Source organism: Ranitomeya variabilis, chromosome 6 (assembly GCF_051348905.1).
Source record: "Ranitomeya variabilis isolate aRanVar5 chromosome 6, aRanVar5.hap1, whole genome shotgun sequence".
NCBI lineage: Eukaryota > Metazoa > Chordata > Amphibia > Anura > Dendrobatidae > Ranitomeya > Ranitomeya variabilis.
Window position 1 is genome coordinate 504,183,701 of NC_135237.1, and position 21,622 is coordinate 504,205,322.

At 42.3% G+C, this 21,622-nt stretch overlaps 1 protein-coding gene across 3 annotated transcripts in view; it reads right to left on the bottom strand.

The window, feature by feature from the left end:
* TRIQK (triple QxxK/R motif containing) overlaps nt 1-21,622 on the bottom strand; it is a 167,902-nt gene that overhangs the window by 22,099 nt on the left and 124,181 nt on the right. For all 3 annotated transcript variants that reach the window (XM_077270844.1, XM_077270843.1, XM_077270845.1), the window contains one exon: nt 16,331-16,416. In XM_077270844.1, coding sequence (XP_077126959.1) covers nt 16,331-16,416 — 86 coding nt within the window. The remainder of the gene's footprint in view (nt 1-16,330; nt 16,417-21,622) is intronic.

The following is a 21,622-nucleotide window of genomic DNA, read 5'->3' on the forward strand; positions in this document are numbered from 1 at the left end:
TTGGGAATGTAGCTGCATGTTCTCCTGTTACCTGTACAGGTCCTTCTCAAAAAATTAGCATATAGTGTAAAATTTAATTATTTACCATAATGTAATGATTACAATTAAACTTTCATATATTATAGATTCATTATCCACCAACTGAAATTTGTCAGGTCTTTTATTGTTTTAATACTGATGATTTTGGCATACAACTCCTGATAACCCAAAAAACCTGTCTCAATAAATTAGCATATTTCACCCGTACAATCAAATAAAAGTGTTTTTTAATAACAAACAAAAAAAACATCAAATAATAATGTTCAGTTATGCACTCAATACTTGGTCGGGAATCCTTTGGCAGAAATGACTGCTTCAATGCGGCGTGGCATGGAGGCAATCAGCCTGTGACACTGCTGAGATGTTATGGAGGCCCAGGATGCTTCAATAGCGGCCTTAAGCTCATCCAGAGTGTTGGGTCTTGCGTCTCTCAACTTTCTCTTCACAATATCCCACAGATTCTCTATGGGGTTCAGGTCAGGAGAGTTGGCAGGCCAATTGAGCACAGTAATACCATGGTCAGTAAACCATTTACCAGTGGTTTTGGCACTGTGAGCAGGTGCCAGGTCGTGCTGAAAAATGAAATCTTCATCTCCATAAAGCATTTCAGCCGATGGAAGCATGAAGTGCTCCAAAATCTCCTGATAGCTAGCTGCATTGACCCTGCCCTTGATGAAACACAGTGGACCAACACCAGCAGCTGACATGGCACCCCACACCATCACTGACTGTGGGTACTTGACACTGGACTTCAGGCATTTTGGCATTTCCTTCTCCCCAGTCTTCCTCCAGACTCTGGCACCTTGATTTCCGAATGACATGCAAAATTTGCTTTCATCAGAAAAAAGTACTTGGGACCACTTAGCAACAGTCCAGTGCTGCTTCTCTGTAGCCCAGGTCAGGCGCTTCTGCCGCTGTTTATGGTTCAAAAGTGGCTTGACCTGGGGAAATGCTGAAATGCTTTATGGAGATGAAGATTTCATTTTTCAGCACGACCTGGCACCTGCTCACAGTGCCAAAACCACTGGTAAATGGTTTACTGACCATGGTATTACTGTGCTCAATTGGCCTGCCAACTCTCCTGACCTGAACCCCATAGAGAATCTGTGGGATATTGTGAAGAGAAAGTTGAGAGACGCAAGACCCAACACTCTGGATGAGCTTAAGGCCGCTATTGAAGCATCCTGGGCCTCCATAACATCTCAGCAGTGTCACAGGCTGATTGCCTCCATGCCACGCCGCATTGAAGCAGTCATTTCTGCCAAAGGATTCCCGACCAAGTATTGAGTGCATAACTGAACATTATTATTTGATGTTTTTTTTGTTTGTTATTAAAAAACACTTATTTGATTGGACGGGTGAAATATGCTAATTTATTGAGACAGGTTTTTTGGGTTATCAGGAGTTGTATGCCAAAATCATCAGTATTAAAACAATAAAAGACCTGACAAATTTCAGTTGGTGGATAATGAATCTATAATATATGAAAGTTTAATTGTAATCATTACATTATGGTAAATAATTAAATTTTACACTATATGCTAATTTTTTGAGAAGGACCTGTACAGGTAACAGGAGAACATGCAGCTCCATTCCCAACCATTAGCCACTGGTGACCAGTAGCTCCATTAAGCAGATGTTTGCAATGATTAGATTAACTATTGCTCTGCCAGACCCCAGCAGCAGCCGCCCCTCTGTGCAGCTTTTAGGCCAAAAGCCCCATGAGAGCACAAGCTGCCTGGCGCTTACCTGTGTGCACCCCGGGCTGCTCCTCCTCACTGGGGACTGTCGTCGTGTCTTCTCCTTTGCTCTTCTGTCACACAGGATGTGGCCACAAAAACAAAAGATAAAAAAGCCCAGAACAGGGTAAGACACCCAGGGGGCGGCAAATAAAAGTAATAATGTCGCCCAGATGAAGTCTCTGCCAGGAAGTGAAACTTCACCAATGTAGCTAACAATAATGGTTACATGTTACTGAGGGGGAAGGTTAAAGCAGGTTTAGTCAGAAAGCTGGAGAGACTCCAGAGAGCAGCTCACACCCTCTGTGAGGAGGCCTTTCCCCTGACAAATTTCAGTTGGTGGATAATGAATCTAAAATATATGAAAGTTTAATTGTAATCATTACATTATGGTAAATAATGAAATTTTACACTATATGCTAATTTTTTGAGAAGGACCTGTATGTGTGAGGCTGGGTGAGCCATGGGTTTCTATGCAGGATCAGGAAGATTACAAGGCAGCAGCTCTGAGTTCTGGAACTACAAGTGTCAGCACTTCCCGCCTGTGCAAGCTTGCTGATGCTGCAGCCCTGGACACACTCACATTCACACACACTCACATACACACACACCTCTCACCTCTCCTCGCGCTCTGCAGCAGCATCTCATCGCCTTCCTCTGACACAGCCGGCCGCTGAATGATGACGTCATCCAGCGGCGCGTCTGGGTCAGAGGAAGCAGGAAGACAGATCGCTGGGCTGCAGAGCTGCGTGGATTTCTCCCTGCCCACCGCAGCCACTCTGCAGGGGCTCCCCTCCACCTCTGCACACTTTGGGAGTCGGCGCGCTGCAGCTTCTCTGTGCCGGCTGTCAGCTTGACAGTCGGCACAGAGAACAGCTGACTCCCAGACCGGGGGCGGCAGAATGCAGCCGCCGGGGGAGACACTGCGGACCGCCGCTTTAGGCGGCCCGACTGCGCCCCCCCTGCCGCCTGCGCCCGGGGCAAATGCCCCAGCTGCCCCCCCCCTAGATACGCCACTGGCTGTGTGGTGTCTAAAGCAGGGGGGAAACGCCTGCCTCCTTGACTGAAGACCAGGTATTTCGGACAAATTAAAAAACGGATTATTTCTCTAGTTACAGCACCCAGAACTAAAAGAGCCACCTTGTCAGAATGCAGTATTACTGCTGCACAAGGTGGCTCTTTTAGTTTGCAACGACTGGGGGGGGTGGGGGGTGGGGGGTGACAGGTTCCCTTTAAGGATGAATCAATGACCCTTGTATAAAAAAAAAAATTAAATTAAAAAAAAAAAAGTAGTGAGTGGTCCTCATTATAGATTGTAGCATCCTATTCTTTTTTTATGACATGGTTTTAGTTGGGAGGGTTAATTAAAATAGCAATTTACTAATAAAACAACATTTTGGAATGTAACGCCTAATGATTATCTAGAAAGTTAAATCACTTGCTTATTTTTCACTAGATGGTGGCCCGATTCTAACACATCGGGTATTCTAGAATATGCATGTCCACGTAGTATATTGCCCAGCCCACGTAGTATATTGCCCAGCCACATAGTATATTGCCCAGTGATGTAGTATATTGCCCCGCCATGTAGTATATTGCCCAGTGACGTAGTATACAGCGCAGAGTCACGTAGTATATTGCACAGCAACGTAGTATACAGCACAGAGCCACGTAGTATATTGCCCAGCCACGTAGTATATTGGCCAGTCACGTAGTATATTGCCCAGCTACGTAGTATATTGCCCAGCCACGTATGTCACAGGTTAAAAAATAAAAAATAAACATATACTCACCTTCCGAGGGTACCCTTGTAGTTCTGTCGCCTGTGTGCGGTGCAGGCGGCAGCTTCTGGTCCCAGGGTGTGATGACGTCGCGGTCACATGACAGTGACATCATGGCAGGTCCTTGTCGCATACCATCCTTAGCACCGGAACCTGCCGCTTGCCTGGAGCAGTCACCGGAGCGTCACGAGGAGCGGGAAAGATGCCGGAAGGCGAGTATATAATGATTTTTTATTATTTATTATTATTTTTAACATTAGATGTTTTTACTATTGACGCTGCATAGGCAGCATCAATAGTAAAAACTTGGTCACACAGGGTTAATAGCGGCGGTAACGGAGTGAGTTACCCGCGGCATAACGCGGTCCGTTACCACTGGCATTAACCCTGTGTGAGCCGTGACTGCGGGGAGTATGGAGCGGGCGCTGGGCACTGACTGCAGGGGAGTAGGGAGGGACTAATCGGACTGTGGCCGTCGCTGATTGATTGCGGCAGCCATGACAGGCAGCTGGTGAGACCAATCAGCGACTTGGATTCCATGACAGACAGATGCCGCGACCAATAAATATCCGTGATAGACAGACAGAAAGACAGACAGACAGACGGAAGTGACCCTTAGAAAATTATATAGTAGATGATCAAGTTTCGCAAATCAAAACAATTTTCAAAAATATGATTAAACATGAAAAAAGACACATTCATTTTAAGCTATTACCTGACTGACGCAATATTGGTTCAGGCAGGAGAATTAATATTTGTATAAATGCCAAGAAATGTGATTAATCAGAGCACTGGCAGTGAAGGTGAGGGCATTGCACTATGACTTGCTGAACAGCATGGGTGTTACACACCTGTACTGCATCTAGGTTCTGCTTCCGTCACCACGGTTCGGTAAACTTTCTTGTGCTCCACATCAGGATTTGCAAGTAGCCTGGCGTGCTCCCATGTGATTATCCACATTGGCCTACATAAGGCCTACAAAGACACACCGGTGTCTTGGTATTAATACTTTTGGGTACTGAGCAGGCCATGGTGTACAGACAAACTGTTTGTGGTCTCCAGGACCTCTGCTACCCGTTTCCCCACATGTCTCAACTGCCTGCTGCACGGATGCCTATGTGCCCACTCGGAACTTGGGTTTTGAGGACCCACCTCACCAAGTGAGCATAACAAGGGGGTACAACCACACTCAACTGAGTGACCATCACCAAACATGTCAATGAAGGCATCAAGACAAGAAAGCAGCTCCTGTCCAGGTGCAGTGCAAAGAATCTCGGCCCAATACAAGCAAAATGGGCTCAGTGGCAGTACACAAACAATGCTTGTCAACACACTGCCCAAGAAAAGTTCAGGAAGAGTGTCTTTTGCACAGATTGTCACAACTTCATCATTCTTGCTTTGCCATCACTTGCCCTAAAAAGGTATGCTGTCAGTTTAGTGATCATCTATAAAGCAACACCAGTGGGCATTTATTCTACTGAAAATCAGAAAGGTCCGTCACAGTTTGTTTTCTAAGGGTGCTTTCACATTGCATTTTGTTACCCATTCGTTGGTTCCGGCGGGGCTCAAATCAGAACAGGATTTGGGATTATGCTCAGACAGAGCCATAGATTATAATGGTGCCGACAGAGTGAATTGTATGCTCTGTTGCGCATCATTTTCGGGCATATACCCAGACAGACCTTATCTGACAGCGTCTGAAAGTCCACTTCCAGTAATTGTATACGCCCGAAAATGATGCACATTTGATCCAGGGGGTGGAGGGTTCAAACATAGTCCCCTGACGGGACCGTCGAACAGGTGCCAAAACACAGTGGGAAATCACCCTAATGAATTTCTAGATTTTACAGTTTTGAAAAACCTAAACACACATTGGATAAAAACTAAATTTCATGATAGCAAGCAGAATTTCTGATCATGATTTGCTAATAATAGATTGTGAAAAGGACAACAGGTAGAACAAATCTTGTGTAAGGGGATAATAAACTTGGTCTACAAGATACAAAACTTCTGTGCAATGATAGGCGGTTTGAGGTTAATGTCATTTATCTGCCCTGGGTTTGTCGGACAACTATCCATTAGTCATAGATAGAAGAGGTCAGATAGACTGCGGGTTATAATTGTAGATAAATGCTTTATTTAAAACACTGCAGGAATTATTTATCAATCTGCACCAAGATAATAGGAGGAATGTTCCAAGGATGGAAAGAACAAAACAGATTAAAGTCTTGCAAAGTAGTGATATATCCACATATGTGTTTTTAACTTGTTTAGGGTTTACGGGAAAGGCAGCATTCAGTCAATCGTTTTCATCAGAGCATAGAATAATAAATCATCAAAGCAATAACCATGGATATCAATTTTTAAAACATAGCATCAAATGTTCTGAAACAATAGATTACCAGAATAGCGCTTTAATTTCTGGGAACAATATTGGAATAAGGTTTCAGACAAGAATACAAGCATTGCTTTTCAATGCTCCCAGACCAAGAAATTTAAGTAGTACCGTACAGTCTTATCTTGAGTAGTCAGAAAATAACTCTAAATGATTAAAAAAAAAAATGTTGCTTACACTGTGTGCACAATTATTAGGTACGGTAATCTGTATCTTTGAGGACTTCTTTTATAATTGAACAACTACAGTACTGTCAGTCAATCGCGAAGGTTAATAAACCTCAAACCTGAATATTTAAGAAAGTAAAAATGAGGTTTGGTCATTCTTCGGCACGTTCAGTATTCGGTCAGTGTTTTACATCAGTATTTAAAAGCCAAATCCAGGAGTGGAACAATCAGAAGAAAAGCATAATAGAAAAACGTCACCACTTCTGTATGTCACCTACTCCTGGTTCTGGCTTACAAATACCAAGGTAAAATACTGACCAAATACTGAACATGTGAACATGGCCTAAGGAGAAAAACCTGTGTGTACAGAATTACTCGGTAAGTATTAGAGTAAGTTCACACTAAGTGTTTTTTCAGAGTTTTTTTTCTGCAGCAAAACCTGATCTCTTGGCAGAAAGAAGCTGCAGAAAAAAAAGCTGATTTTCCTTTGTTTTTCTTGCGTTTTTTTTGCTGCAGTTTTGGCAAGCTAGATTTGTCTCTTGTGAATGCTGATAAAGTTTAATGTTGAAAAAAAAAGTCCTATTCTATAGAATCATGTTTTGGCACACAAAACTCAGCAAAACCCGATACCAGGTGCGTTTTCAGCTTTTTTTTTTTTTTTTTTTTAGCACCCATTAATTTCAATGGGTAAAAAACGCTGAGAAAATGCTGAAAGAAGTGATATGCTCCATTGTGCAAAACACCACGCAAAGCACAAAATACTGAGGACAAATGTGTGCATGTGTGATGTGTGTGCATGAGATTTCGGAAATCTCAGACTCTGCTGGTACTGTAACATGCAGCTGAAAATTTGAATTAAAACCACTCCAAAGATGCCTCGTGTGAATCTATATCCATAGCTCAATGGCCAAGATAGTTTGCCTTTTCCATACCAGTCATAAGCCTTCCATTCAAGGAGTCTGTCAGTTTCTTAATCTGTTGACAATTTACTTTTTGGGCAGCACCAACCACAGCTTTCTAGACACTGTTCAGACAGGTGGATGTTTTCCTACACCACCATAAAGTTCTCCATAGGTTTCGGTCTGGTGAAGAATGAAGGGGTAGTGTCATTATTCCTTTAGGGCCTTTACCAGCAGACAAGCAGTGGAAACTTTGATTCTGCAATGGAGTCAAGGTAAGGCCCCTTTCACACATCAGTTTTTTTGCAGTCAGTCACAATCCGTTGGCTCGACTGTTGGCAGATTGTGAAAAACTGATGTGACGGATTCGTTTTTTTATGGATCCGACTAGCAGATCCGGCAAAAAAACAGATCCGTCGCATCAGTTTTTTCATCCGTTTTTCGATGGATCCATTTTGTAAAAACACCCAATGGGAGGCTCCCAAACGTTATTGGCTACTGAAAACCTATATATAGAGTGTTTCTACACCCCATCTTTGAAAGGTTGTAGAGCAAGTGGCAAAAATGGATGGTGTGATTGCGAACATTGTGAAGATCTTTGTGTATTTTACTTTGGAGGCGAATCGTTTGGAAGCGATCGTTCTTGAAAAGGAGTGAGAAAGACGGCGCATCATGAGTCTGCGCCGTTTTTGGATCCACCCAATCACTGCACTGAGAATGACATGAGTGGGGTGTATTCTACGTTATATGGAGTTGAGAGGAAACCTCGAGAAGTTTTTCATAACTATTCAGATGAAAGCAGAAAACTTTGATATTTTGGTTGCACGTGTTGGAGACCTCATCCGTAGAAATGACAAATTTACAGAGTACTTTATTTCACCTCAAGCAAGAGTAGAATGGCAGGATGAGATGGTTTGATATCTTTGTCTTTTGATATAATGTATGTTGGAGTACCAAACGTATTGCAGTTTTCATATTTGTGATTACACCATGAATTTTGTGGATCCTAAATAAATAAGAGTATGCTCCGTTCAAAAAAACGGAATCCGTTGCTGGATTCTGCCATTTGACGGATCCGGTGCCCATAGGCTTCCATTCGAGAAAACGACGGACGACAACGGATCCTTCGCAGTCAGATTTTTCGACGTACACAAGAAACGTTACTTTGTCCGTTGTCTCCGGCCACCGAACAATTTTTGCCGGCGAACGACGGATGAAACGTGAGGCCATCCATCACAATCTGTCGCTAATACAAGTCGATAAGAAAAAAACTAATCCGGCGGTATCAGTCACCGGAGCCGGTCTTTTTTTAAATTCGATGGATTGCGACTGATAGGCCCCTTTCACACATCAGTTTTTTGCTAAGGGAGGCTGAAACCCGACCACCAATGAAAAAGACATACGTTGAAACATCAAAACTGGACCAACAAATATCTGAAGACAGGTTTTTCAAAGATTTTATGTACTGATGAGATGAGAATGACTCTTGATGGACAGATGGATGGGTCCGTGGCTGGATCAGTAACTGGCACAGACCTCCACTTCCACTCAGACACCACCAAGGTAGAGGTGAGGAACTGGTATGAACTGGTATGCTTAAAGATGAGCTAGTTGGACCTTTTGGGTTAATAAAAAACAATTTCTGAACCTACTGCCAGATTTAAAAGACACTTTCTTCAAGCAGTAGCACAGGAAAAAAGCCTGCATCTTTGAATAATAATTCTGCACACAGATATTCTCTGAAAAGACAAAACTTCACTTTTACTTTCTTGAATATTCAGATTTATTAATCTTTTAGATTGACATTAAGCACTGTAGTTGGTCAATAATAAAAATTAATCATCAAAAATACAAACTGCCTAAATAATTGTGTAACGCCGGCATCCCTGCACGCTGCCTCCCAAACCACCCGGAAGAGACGCCAACAGACTTCCCACCACAGCCATCATTCTGTGTCCTCTGTGTCCCAGGGCCTGTGCACACAACGCAGGTCTCCTGGCAGTGCGTTTAGGGCATGCACGTTGCCATATTCTTAAAAAGACAACGCTTGCACACCTGAAGTGTCCCCAGCCAATAGCTGGGAGGCAATTATTACTTAAGGCACCTTCATCTTTTGGAAGAAGCCCGAGCAACTAGCATTTGTCAGGTTCCTGTTCTGTCTTCCTGAACATGCCTAGTCTGAACCAGTACCTGCACACCTGATACCAGTGTCCGCCCAGTCTGTAATCCAAAATCTGCACTGTATGAACCAGCCCCAGTGTACGTCCTGTCTGTGAACCAGAATCTGCTCTGTCTGAACTATCTACCCCTCCAATCTTTCCTCGGTCCGTGGCCGACAGTGAAGATGTTGGTTGGCCTCCAATTGGCATCAGTCAAGCTGAGGTTTAATGTTTAACCCTTTCATTTTATGCATGAAAGAGTAGCTGCAATCAAAAAATAAAAATATGACTTACAGATTGTAAGTAGGGCCCTTACTCCTCCTGTAACTGTTGAGCTGTGTGTTATTCTGTAATGTCTTTTATTGTCTGTACATGTCCCCGTTTAATTGTAAAGTGCTGCGGAATATATTAGCGCTATATAAAATTATTGTTATTACCATACTTTAGAGTCGAGGGTCTCTTCAATAACGAATTTATATGAATACCTTATAAAAGTGGCTATTGCTTAACAGTTAGAAACTAGCTGGGATATTATTTAGAGGTCTTGTCTACGTTGCTATTGACTTATAATTCCTAATTTTTCTGCAAAGCTGCTCCTACACAAGATAAATATTGGCCAACAATCTAATGTGTATGGGGGAAATCCTGACTAATTGGAAAGGAGTATACAGCATGTCCAGCGTCAACATATCTGATCATTCATTCAGTTATAAAATAAATTGCGTGACGGCAGCGATGAGCAAAGGTGTACACATATTCGACCATGTGAATCCAATCCAGAGTGCTATTTTAGGTGTATGGACAGATTTTTTTTTCTCATGCTGATGCGAGCTGCAAATAAGGATACCCCCCATATAATGTGATACAGAAAAAAATAATAAAAAAATAATTAAAAAAAGGTTTCACTGTTGATAGAAACCTTTCAATTTTCTCCAGACAGCCTGGTCTAGTAACAGATAATTACAGCTCAGTTTATTAAACCCAAGAGTGTTACTTCTCGCTCAGTTCAGGGATTGTGATACTCTTTCACACACAATTTTTTTTTTTTTTTTTTTAATTATTATTATTTCACACTGAAAATAATGGCAAAAGCAACATCAGCAACCTAAGAATTGTAAAGGGAGAAGCAATGACACAAGTATCTTCAGGTGTAAAGCTTTTGTTCTGTTGTTCTTTAAAAAAAAAAAATGCTGAAAAAATAAAGCCGTGCCAAATTGCAATAAAACACAAGAACATAGAAAATGATAAAAGGGAACATGACATCTAATTTCAACAAAAAAAAAAATCAAGAAAGAAAGAACACATAAGGTTAATGAAACATCCTTTAACAAAAATGGCAATTTCCTTTTCCTCATTAAAAACTGACACACGGCACTAACTGCAGAGATTATGTTGGGAAAACATGCTACATCGTATGGCAATGCTTGATCAAGATCTGCAGTCAAGAGAAGAAAAAAAAAAAAAAAAAGAGAGAAAGTACTGTTTCATGATTAGAATAGCAAATACTGGAAGGAACCCAAATCCGTCATCTGGCAGCCGAGCAGCTGGTACAGCTTGGTAGTAATACCTTGGCATTTCCTATTAGCTAGAACTTGTAAAAATTGATTTTTCATCTGCCACATACAAGGGAGATGCTCTTCTGTTTTAACATATTTTAATATCTTTTTCTAAATAGAACATGTAGAATTGCAGACAATGTGTCTGTGAGGTGTGCGAGCTGCCAGCTTCATTACCATGGATGGATGCTGGGCAAGGAGTAAGTGTAATCCCAGGGCAAACACCGAACTTCATTTGCAAATTTTGTTTGTTTGTTTTGCCGACTATTTGGCGGTGCTTAGTGGAATAGCGACCCAGTAAAAACTGATCGATCCCGCGCCAGAATACTACTGCCCTTTAATTGATTGCGCTAATATGCGTGTGACAGCTGGGCCGAGGCTCGAGCCTCTCCAGGGACCGGTGTATAAAGACGTTTACACTTTCACCTTACTCCGATCAGGACATTGAATACGCTTCCTATTGGAGGAAAATAAAATATTCACCCCTATTTGATTCAGTGCCATTAGGAATTTTGTGGTACAACGTGGATTCAGATGGTAACGGCCAGAGCAGAACCGAGACCTTTTGCATTTCAGACTTCACTTTTCTGATTGACAGGTTGGTGAAGAATACAGTGGAGGCAATTTAATGTCCATGTAGATTCTCTCTTTTTTATTTTTTTATTTTAATACTCAATTGTCAGATTATCAATAGCCAGTACGGTCAAGGATAGAATGGTCAGGGATGGAATGATAAAAACAACAAAAAAAAAACAAAAACAACTAAATATAGAATAGAAAAAAATAAAAATTACCCAATTTTGGCTCTGTGACTTGCACAAGTCAAGCTTAATCGTTTAAATGTGCTTAACCCTGCACAATTCATGTGCCCAAAAAGGAGTGGAAAAACCGTGGCAAAGTGCGTTGCAACCAATATGGCCTTCCAATGCTTAAGAGGGAGGTCACCACAGCCACTGTGCCTGTTTTATGGCGTTTAAAAAAAATAAAACATCCTGTGACTTTCACGCTCTTTCAGCTATTCTTTAAAGATTAATCATTGTTTTAAATTTTTATTTAATAAATTAATAGTAGAGATGAAAATGAGAAACTTTGCAATATATGGTATCATCAGATTTATCTGTATTTTTCTCCTCCTCGACTGATTTGTTTTCCAAATTCTCAATTCATGGGTAAAATCTGTATTCCGTGAAATTCGGCCAAACATGGTGACTGGTTCCTTTTAAGTAAAGACAGATGCTCCCATTACTGAGATAAGAGATGACAGTTGGTGCTTATAAAGTTCTATAGAGAACTTTAACTGCTGCATCAGGAGAACTTGCAGCAGAATCTGTGTCTCCGCCTGTAGCTCCTCCACCCTCCATAGAATCTTAAAAACACCACCAGTCATATCCTCTCTCAGTAACAGGAAAATCAGTCTTTACTTAAAAGCGAACCTGTCACCAGGTTTGGTGGATATGAGATACGGCCGCAACCTTTTCAGGGCCGATATATACTTCATTCTGTAATGCTGTATATAAGCCCCCGATCCAACCTGTAAGAGAAGAAAAATAACTTATACTCACCTGCGGGACGTTCTGGTCTGACGGGTGTCACTCTTCTTGGTCTGGCACCACCCATCTTCTTGCAGTCCTCCTTTTTGCTTCATGTGGATGATGCGACGCTACCACCGAGTCTTCTCGGCATCGTGCTCCTGCGCAGACGTACTTCTCTGCCCGTGTTCAGGCTCTGTGAGCTTTTCCTGTCACCTGCGCACTGCAGTACTTTGCTCTGCCCTCAACAGGGCAGAGAAAGGCGCCTACGCAGGAGCGCGGTGTCGAGGAGACTCAGTGGATAACGCAGCAACGCATCATCCAATCAAAGCAAGAAGGAGGACGCAATTGTAAGAAAATGGGAGGCGCCGGACCAAGGACATCGACACTTCTCAGACCAGACCGCCCTGCAGGGGAGTATAATAAAAGTTATTTTTCTTCTCTTACAGGTCGGGTTGGGGGCTTATAAATAGCATTTTTGGAAAGCTGTACATCAGGCCTGAAAGGTGATGGCTATATCTCATATTGCCAAACCTGGTTACAGGTTCCCTTTAACCCCTGTCCGACATCAGGCATAATAGTACGCCGACGTTGAACTCCCCCTGTTTGGTGTGGGCTCCAGCCTTGAGCCTGCACCTTTCCGGGCACCTGACAGCTGATAAATACAGCTGACATGTGCCCACAACATCAGTGGGTGGAATCACAGTCCACCTGCTGCTGCTAACCCATTAAATGACGGTGTCAATCTCGGACGGTGGCATTTAACTCGTGCTTCCAGCAGGCGCGCCAGACATCCCGCTCATCGGTGACCCCGGGTCACCGATGGGTTGGCATGACAACCAGAGGTCTCCAGCAGACCTCTATGGTTGTCATAGCCAGATTGCTATGAGCCGACCACCGGGCGGGATTCATAGCAAGTGAGCATTTCTGCTACATACAGGCGATCTGATCATCACTTGTATGTAGCAGAGCCAATCAAAGTACTGCAGCTTCTAGTCTCCCATGGAGACTATTGAAGCATGCGTAAAGAAAAAAAATGTTTTTAAAAACATTAAAAAAAATTAAAAAGTTCAAATCACCCCCCTTTCACCCCAATCCCCCCCCAAAAAATGAATCCAAACATACACATATATGATATTACCGCTTTCAGAATCACCCAATCTATCAATATAAAAAACCTGATCGTTAAACAGTGTAACGAGAAAAAAAAGTTAAAAACGCCAGAATTATGTTTTTTTGGTCATCGCAACATTGCACTAAAATGCAATAATGGGCGATCAAAAGATCGTATCTGCACCAAAATGGTAACATTAAAAATGTCAGCTCGGCGCGCAAAAAATAAACCCAGACCTGGTCCCAGACCACGAAAAACAGACTACGGGTATAGGAAAATTCCGCTTTTATTTATTTATTTTATTTTTTTTAATTTAATTTTCTTTTTACAAACTTCTGAATTTTTTTTCATCACCTACATAAGAAAGAACCTAGACATGTTTGGTGATTAGGAACTCAAAGACCTGGAGGATCAAAATGGCAGATCAGTTTTTGTTTTTTTACGATTTTCACTAAATGATAAAACAACTGGGATTGCAATTTTTTTTGCAATTTCACCGCACTTGGAAATTTTTTCCATTTTTACAGCACACAATATGTTAAAACCAATGGTGTCATTCAAAAGTATAAGGCTTCTTTCACACTTCCGTCGTTCAGGGTACGTCCTAATGCAGTGAAGTGACGTATCAACGGATTTTGTGAAAATAGGGAAAAACGTGTGTAACGCATCCAGTGTTATGACGGATGTGTCAAACGAGTTCCAGCCTGAATTTTAGAGAGAGAGAGAGATGGTCAGCGATGGATCCTGCGCCCATAGGCTTCTATTATAGCCAACGACGGACAGCGCAGGACCCGTCGCTGAGCGATTTTCCGACGTGCAGAAAAAAACGTTCCTCTGTGCGTTGTCCCCGCCCGACGGACAGCAATTTTCCGACGGATCCAGTGCACGACGGATAAAACAGATGGCCATCCATCACAATCCGTCGCTAATACAAGTCTATGAGAAAAAACAGGATCCTGCAGAAAAACGTGCAGGATCCTGTTTTTCAAAACTCGACGGTTTTCGACGGGAGAGAAAAGACAGAAGTGTGAAAAAGGCCTAACTCGTCCTGCAAAAAACAAGCCCTCACATGGCCATATTGACGGAAAAATAAAGATATGGCTCTGGGAAGAATGGGAGCGAAAAATGGAAATGCAAAAACAAAAATACCTCTGGTCGTTAAGGGGTTAATACAGATTTTACCAGGGTATTATGGATGAATGATCGGTCCAAGAGGAGAAAAAAAAGCCGATTTCTCAGATAAAATATATTACAAAGTTGCTTAATTTAATGTGCATTATTGATTTATGAAATAATAATTAAAAGGACTGTTACTCTTTAAAACGTAGCTGGAGGATACAGAACAAACATTTGGACTCTTCAAAGACTCCTATTTGTAGCAGACGGACCCTTCACTCTTCATATAATTGGTGCATCATACACCAGTTGAATTTTAATATATACAGGTACATAACATCAATCATGATGCATGCCCTCTAAGTATTTGCAATCCATAAGTACTTAAAGTGTATGTCTACTTTTGAACCCTATTTGACTGTTTACATCAATGTACAAAGAAAGTGAGTATTTTTTTTTTTTAATTATTCTCCAAGCATGATTTTTTCACTATATTTTGCTGCCTTCTCTCCCAAACACTATGCTGCAGTGCCGTTTCATTATCCAGTTCAAGCTCCTTAAGATGTTCCTTTTAATTGCTCAACAAGAACCATGAGCTACACTCAGACAGCCAAGGCCCTGATTCATTAAAGCTTTTACGCAGGAATTCTGGTGTAAAAAGCTTTGAAAAGACAATGCATTGGCGCAGCATAAAACTGCGCTAAAGTTATGTGGTTTTTAGGCTACGTTCACATTTGCGGTCAGCGCCGCAGCGGCGCCGCATGCGTCATGCGCCCCTATACTTAACATGGGGGCGCATGGACATGCGTTGTGCTGCGTTTTGCGCCGCATGGCCGCAAGCGTTGGACGCAAGAAACGCTTCAAGTTGCATTTTTTTTGCGTCCAACTTGCGGGCAAAAACGACGCATGCGGCGCAAAACGCAGCGTTTTAGCGTGCGTTTTGCCGCGTTTTTGTTTGCGTTGTGCGCTGCGGCGCCGACGCTGCGGCGCACAACGCAAATGTGAACGTAGCCTTAGTGGTCTCCTGCCAAGCTGGACAGAGCTGAGGCAGGATTGGGGCATGGTAACTCCCACTCAAATTCTTGACAAGTGGTGGTGTTCCAGTCCCCGGCTGGGGTAAGATTTGTAGCAAGACATGCGGAGATTGCATGCCACAATTCAGATGCGCAGGATTCATTAAGAATCAGGATTTCGGTAGCATTTTGTGACATTGTTTTGAATTTGTTTTTAATTTATTTTTGAAGAAATTAAGACTCTTTATCCAAATCCAAGAAAAACTTCAGGGTGAAGAACGCATTTGCACACGTCAGGATGAAACGCACAAAGTCTTTGCTGACCAATATAAAGCCTGGAAAACTATTAATGCAATTCTCCCTGAAGAACCAGAACCTAAAAACCAGAGCGAACAGTACAAACCTCTTCCCCGCATTTCTACTGTATGCAACGTGAAGGTTACATACCATTATGAAATACATATACTTGGCATGTGCGTCACCAGAAACATGATGGTAAGAAAATAATAAAACCTGAATATTGGGATTTTCCAAGTTTCTTCTATCAAAATGACACATTACAGAGTCACAGCGGCGTTCGTACCATTTAACACAAGGACCCTTGACATGCCTTTAAATCTATTGTTTGCAGCAATCAAAGGGTTAATCGATGCTTTAAGTAAGGCAGCGCGTGATAAATATTTTAGGTGCAGACATTGTACTCAGGGTTTGAAGTGTCAGAAGCAATCTCTCTCAGAAATCAATATTCACACAGCACATCCTGGGGGAGAAGGGAAGTAGACATGCAGCGAAAGTTAATGTGAGTTATCAAATACATGTCTACCTTAATCCCGATTGCTGTTTTCTTGGCTTCTGCTTTTAGCCGTGTTGCTTTTAATACAGGCTTGTTTTTCTTGTAGTCTTGCCTTCCTAAAGTAGAAATAGAATAAATAATTGATGACTAAATGTACACTCGTAATTATTTTAGCATTATCGATTCGAGGTTTTTTTTTTCTTTATTATTAAAAATACCCACCATCGCAAACGTGCAATAATGTTCAGCCGCAATAAACAGAGGCGTACAAGTATAGCGACACGCAAAGATTATTTACAGCACCGCGAGGGAATCTGCATAGAATTCATAAAGAGACGCCGTCCTGAAATTAGATCTAAAAAGCGCGTGCTATATATTTCTAAGTATTAGACAGATAGTCAGGAGACAAATGTACAGAATATGCGTCTATATACAAAGAAATGAAGAAAAGAAAAATACTATTAAAAAGGTTTTGTATAAGAATAAAAATAATAAACATAATCGGCTTCTTTGTATGGATTATAGCTCACCCCATTGAATTGATAGTAGACAATGCGATCCGAGATAAATCTCAGAAAGAAGAGCAGCACTATGACCAGAGCCTTATGCACGTATATAGTGCTCCACAGCGTATTCCATTGGGGAGGTGTGGTGCAGTGACCAATCTTACAGCCAGGGGGCTCGGTGTGTGCGCTGCAGGATGCGCTTGGATGTATAACTGTGGTGGTGAGAGAAAGTCCGGCAGGATTATAAATGGCCGGTATGTGTGTCGCAGAGGAGGACACTCTGCGCTGTCAGTATAACGTTATTTTGTGTTCTGGGACCTGTAGTCCCACAAGTAATTGTGTAGTTCTAAAGGGAGACTGGCAGGGCTAGTTATGAGAGAAGGGAGGATCAAACTAGCCACACACACCCACACTCCCACCCAGGGGAGTGGTTACAGGTATGTAATGTGACCAGGGTGTGAGTCACATGGTTCCTGTAGGTTCAGAGTGTATGGATCTGTGTGGCCCATGTGCAAGGTCCTGGACGGTCGGTGTTGGAAGCTCCTGTGAGTGGAGTCTTCCTGGAAGCACCTGAGACCGTGGACCTAGTGGACAGTCAGTGTTGGAGTCTCCTGGCAGTGGAGATGTCCTGGAAGCACTGAAGAGAGTGAGTCCTGCAATAGCCTATGTGTTGGATTGTCCTGGAAGCACTGCTGAGGCTATGGACTGAATGCTCGAGGGTGTTGGGATTGTCCTGGTATGGACTGGAGTTCTGCAAGCACCTGGTAAGAGTGTGAGTCCTGGAATGGTGTTGGAGTGTTGGATTGTCCTGGGATGGACTGGAGTCCTGTAAGCACTTGGTAAGATCATGGACTGATGGCCTGTTTGTTGGAGGTGCCTGTGATTGAACTTCTTGGAAGCGCACGGAAAGGCTGCATCTACAGAGCCTGAGACGGTTAATAAACGGTATGGATTGATTTCTGTGAGATATCGTGCATTCCCGTGCAAAGCGAATGTCCCCCAAGACCCGAAGTAAGGGAAACGCTACAGAGGTTACAGTAGCTTTATCTCCAAAAATGCCATGCAGAAGTACCCCCTATCCATTTTTTGTAGATGCATATTTGGACACAGTTTGAGCATTTGTATTAGAGATGAAAATCTAATTTGTGTTAAATTGTAGGAAATATACAGATGCCGGGGAATTTGAAAAAACGGCAATAAATGGCAAAAAAAAAAGCACAGTGCCATTTGACAAACTGCAGAAGAATACATTAGCCACAGAAGACTTAAGACCTCAGCCTTGCTGATATCACGTCACATGGTGTAGCACAGCCAATCACAATAGACTCACTATCAAAGCCAGTATAAAAGTTGAGGCAAGGTAAGCAGCAGCCTTCAACTGAATACTTTTAAGAAAAAGGAGGGAAAGCCCTAAATTACTTATACAACACAGTCTGTCTTGAGTATTTTTTAACTGCAGCACTGAAGATGAGGAGTGCAGTAATCAGTCTGTGAATAGGACCTGGATCACATGACCATATATTCTCTTCTCTCAGAAAATTGGTTCCATTATGGTAATGACTAGTGATGAGCGAGTGTACTCGTTGCTCAGGTTTTCCAGAGCACGCTCGGGTGATCTCCGAGTATTTGTTATTGCTCGGAGATATAGTTTTCATCGCCTCAGTTGCATGATTTTTGGCTTCCAGATACGCTGAATACATGTGAGGAATGCCTGTTTGCTAGTTAGGGAATTCCCACATGTATTCAGCGTATCTGGAAGCCGTAAATCATGCAACTGAGGCGATGAAAACTATATCTCCAAGCAATAACAAATACTCGAAGGTCACCCGAGCAACTAGTACACTCGCTCATCACTAGTAATGACACTCTGATCAAATTCTGATACGAGTGACAGCTTCGTGTGATCAGATTCTAAAGAATCGTAGTACAGGTAAGAAAAAAATGGAGAACAGAATTTCTCAATCTTCTCCATTTTGTGAGCCCACTGAAATCAGACTACACTCGGATGTCATCGTAGTGCAGACCGATGTTTTCCCCGCATCCATAGACTTTAATGGGTGAGTGTCTTCTGATTTTGTAGTAAAACTTCAGCATACTGCGATTTTTTTTTTTCACAGACCAATTCGTTAAATTGGTAATTAGAACTGCCCCATAGTATAACATTGGTCCAAGGGCATATTCGATAAAATAACGGTGGTGTGAGCGAGCCCTTATACAGAGAATCATTAATATGAGAGTGAACAGCAGCCACGCCAGACTGTGTCACATCTTTAACTGTACACAAAAACATGGTCCACCATGCTTTTGTGCACCCCTAAAGGATGGACACCATTAATAAAACAGAGTGCAAAGTGACTCACTTCTGCCTCATTTTAGTGAATGGTTCCAGCTGAGCATTTCTTGGAATTATGCTTTTTTTTGTTTATTTAGATGGAAACCCTGAAACAAGTGCTCAGCATAGTAGTGCACTGTCAATCCCTTCACTGGCTCCCCATTGCCCAGAGACTCCAGTTCAAAACCCTAACCATGAAATACAAAAGCCATCCACATCCTGTCTCCTCCATACATCTGTGACCTCATCTCCCGGTACTTACCTGCACGCAACCTCCGATCCTCACAAGATCTCCTTCTCTACTCCCCTCTTATCTCCTCTTCCCACAATCGTATACAAGATTTCTCCCGTGCATCCCCCCTACTCTGGAACTCTCTACCCAACATATCAGACTCTGGCCTACTGTGGAAACCTTCAAAAGGAACCTGAAGACCCACCTCTTCCGACAAGCCTACAACCTGCAGTAACCAACAACAAGAGATTTATATATTTTTTTTCATGTTCTGCGACTTCTGCACACTAATTTGTTTTTTCGTTTGGGCTTGTTTTTGTGGGTGGAGTTGAATTTTTCACTGAAACAGATTTGGAGCACATAGCTTTTTTTAATGCCTTTTACTCCAATTTTATTGGATGTGGAGTGAACAAAGAACAGCAATTCAGAAATTGGTTTTATTGATTCTTTTTAGGACGTTCACTGTGCGGTAGAAGCAATAAAAAACCTAGATAAATCTGAAATTGCTGTAATTGTACGGACCCGTACAATAAAGTTGTGGTAAGTGGTACTTTCACACAACTTTTTGCAAAAAAAATAATTTGAATTTTCTTTGCCATATACTTAGAGCTATAACTGTATGATTTGTTGATGAGAAAATTAAAAAAGGCTTTTTTTTTGCAACACAAGGTCATTTTCAGTGAAACCGCTTTAATAAAAAACACAAATTTTTGACAGTTCTACATTACATTTTATGTGGTATTATGATTTTTTTTTTTTTTTTTACAAACGAATATTTGAAAGAAAAAAATCAAATTGTCACTGTGCAAGTTAAATGTAAATATGTTATATGTAAAAGTTTTATAATTTGGGTCTTTCCACATTTTGAAATTAGGTGTTTTTTTTTCTTTTATACAACGTAAAATCTGCTTTTTTAAATGGCAAAACATTTTTTAGTAATTTTAGCCCATTATAATTTTTTTTTTCTAATCTCCGTCTCACTTTGGAGCATTTTACACTTCGTATTGCAGTCCATTAAACCAACATTCAAACAGGGAAAGACTCGGAGGTCATTGCTTGGCCTTAAGTTGGCATTGCAACTGTCGGCACTCTGCGATCGTGTCGCAGGGTGCTGATGGGGCAAAAGAGGGAACCTCCTATGTCTCATAATCAACTAGATGCTGTGGTGTCATCAACCATAGCATCTAGAGGATTAAACAGCCAAGATCTGTGTTGACGCTGATCCTGGATGCTGCACTAGTTCGGCCACGAGATTAGCCCCCACTATCACAATTACATATGTTGTGGGAACTCCTCCTCGCTTATGATGCAGAAAAGCATCAAATGTCAGTAACGGGTTATAAAAAATCTATATAGATTTGGCATTACCATAATAGTAACCCACAGAAATGGTGCCACAGATTGATACAGCTCATTCAACAAATAAAATCCTCATACAGCCGTCAACAAAAATAAAATCTATTGAGATGACAAAAAAAAAAAAGTTTTGTGACGCAACAGCGACCTCAGTAGCGATCTCGCTATGTTTGACACGTACCAGCGACCAGGCCCCTGCTGTGAGATCGCTGGTCGTGTCGGAATGGCCTGGACCTTTTTTTGGTCGTTGAGGTCCCGCTGACATCGCTGAATCGGTGTTTGTGACACGGATTCAGCGATGTCTTCACTGGTAACCAGGGTAAACATCGGGTTACTAAGCGCAGGGCCGCGCTTAGTAACCCGATGTTTACCCTGGTTACCATCGTAAATGTAAAAAAAAAAAAAAAACACTACATACTCACATTCCGGTGCCCGTCAGGTCCCTTGCCGTCTGCTTCCCGCTCTGACTGACTGCCGGCCGTAAAGTGAAAGTACAGCACAGCGGTGACGTCACCGCTCTGCTGTTAGGGCCGGCGCTCAGTCAGTGCAGGAAGCGGACGCCGGGGGATGCGAAGGTGAGTATGTAGTGTTTGTTTTTTTACATTTACGATGGTAACCAGGGTAAACATCGGGTTACTAAGCGCGGCCCTGCGCTTGGTAACCCGATGTTTACCCTGGTTACCAGGGGACTTCGGCATCGTTGGTCGCTGGAGAGCCGTCTGTGTGACAGCTCTCCAGCGACCACACAGCGACGCTGCAGCGATTGGCATCGTTGTCTGTATCGCTGCAGCATCGCTATGTGTGACGGGGCCTTAAGGCCTACCTAAGCCTTTTTCTAAAGGGGCTTTAGCTCATGCAGCTTGTATTGTGAAATCAGAAAATGCATCTGATATAAC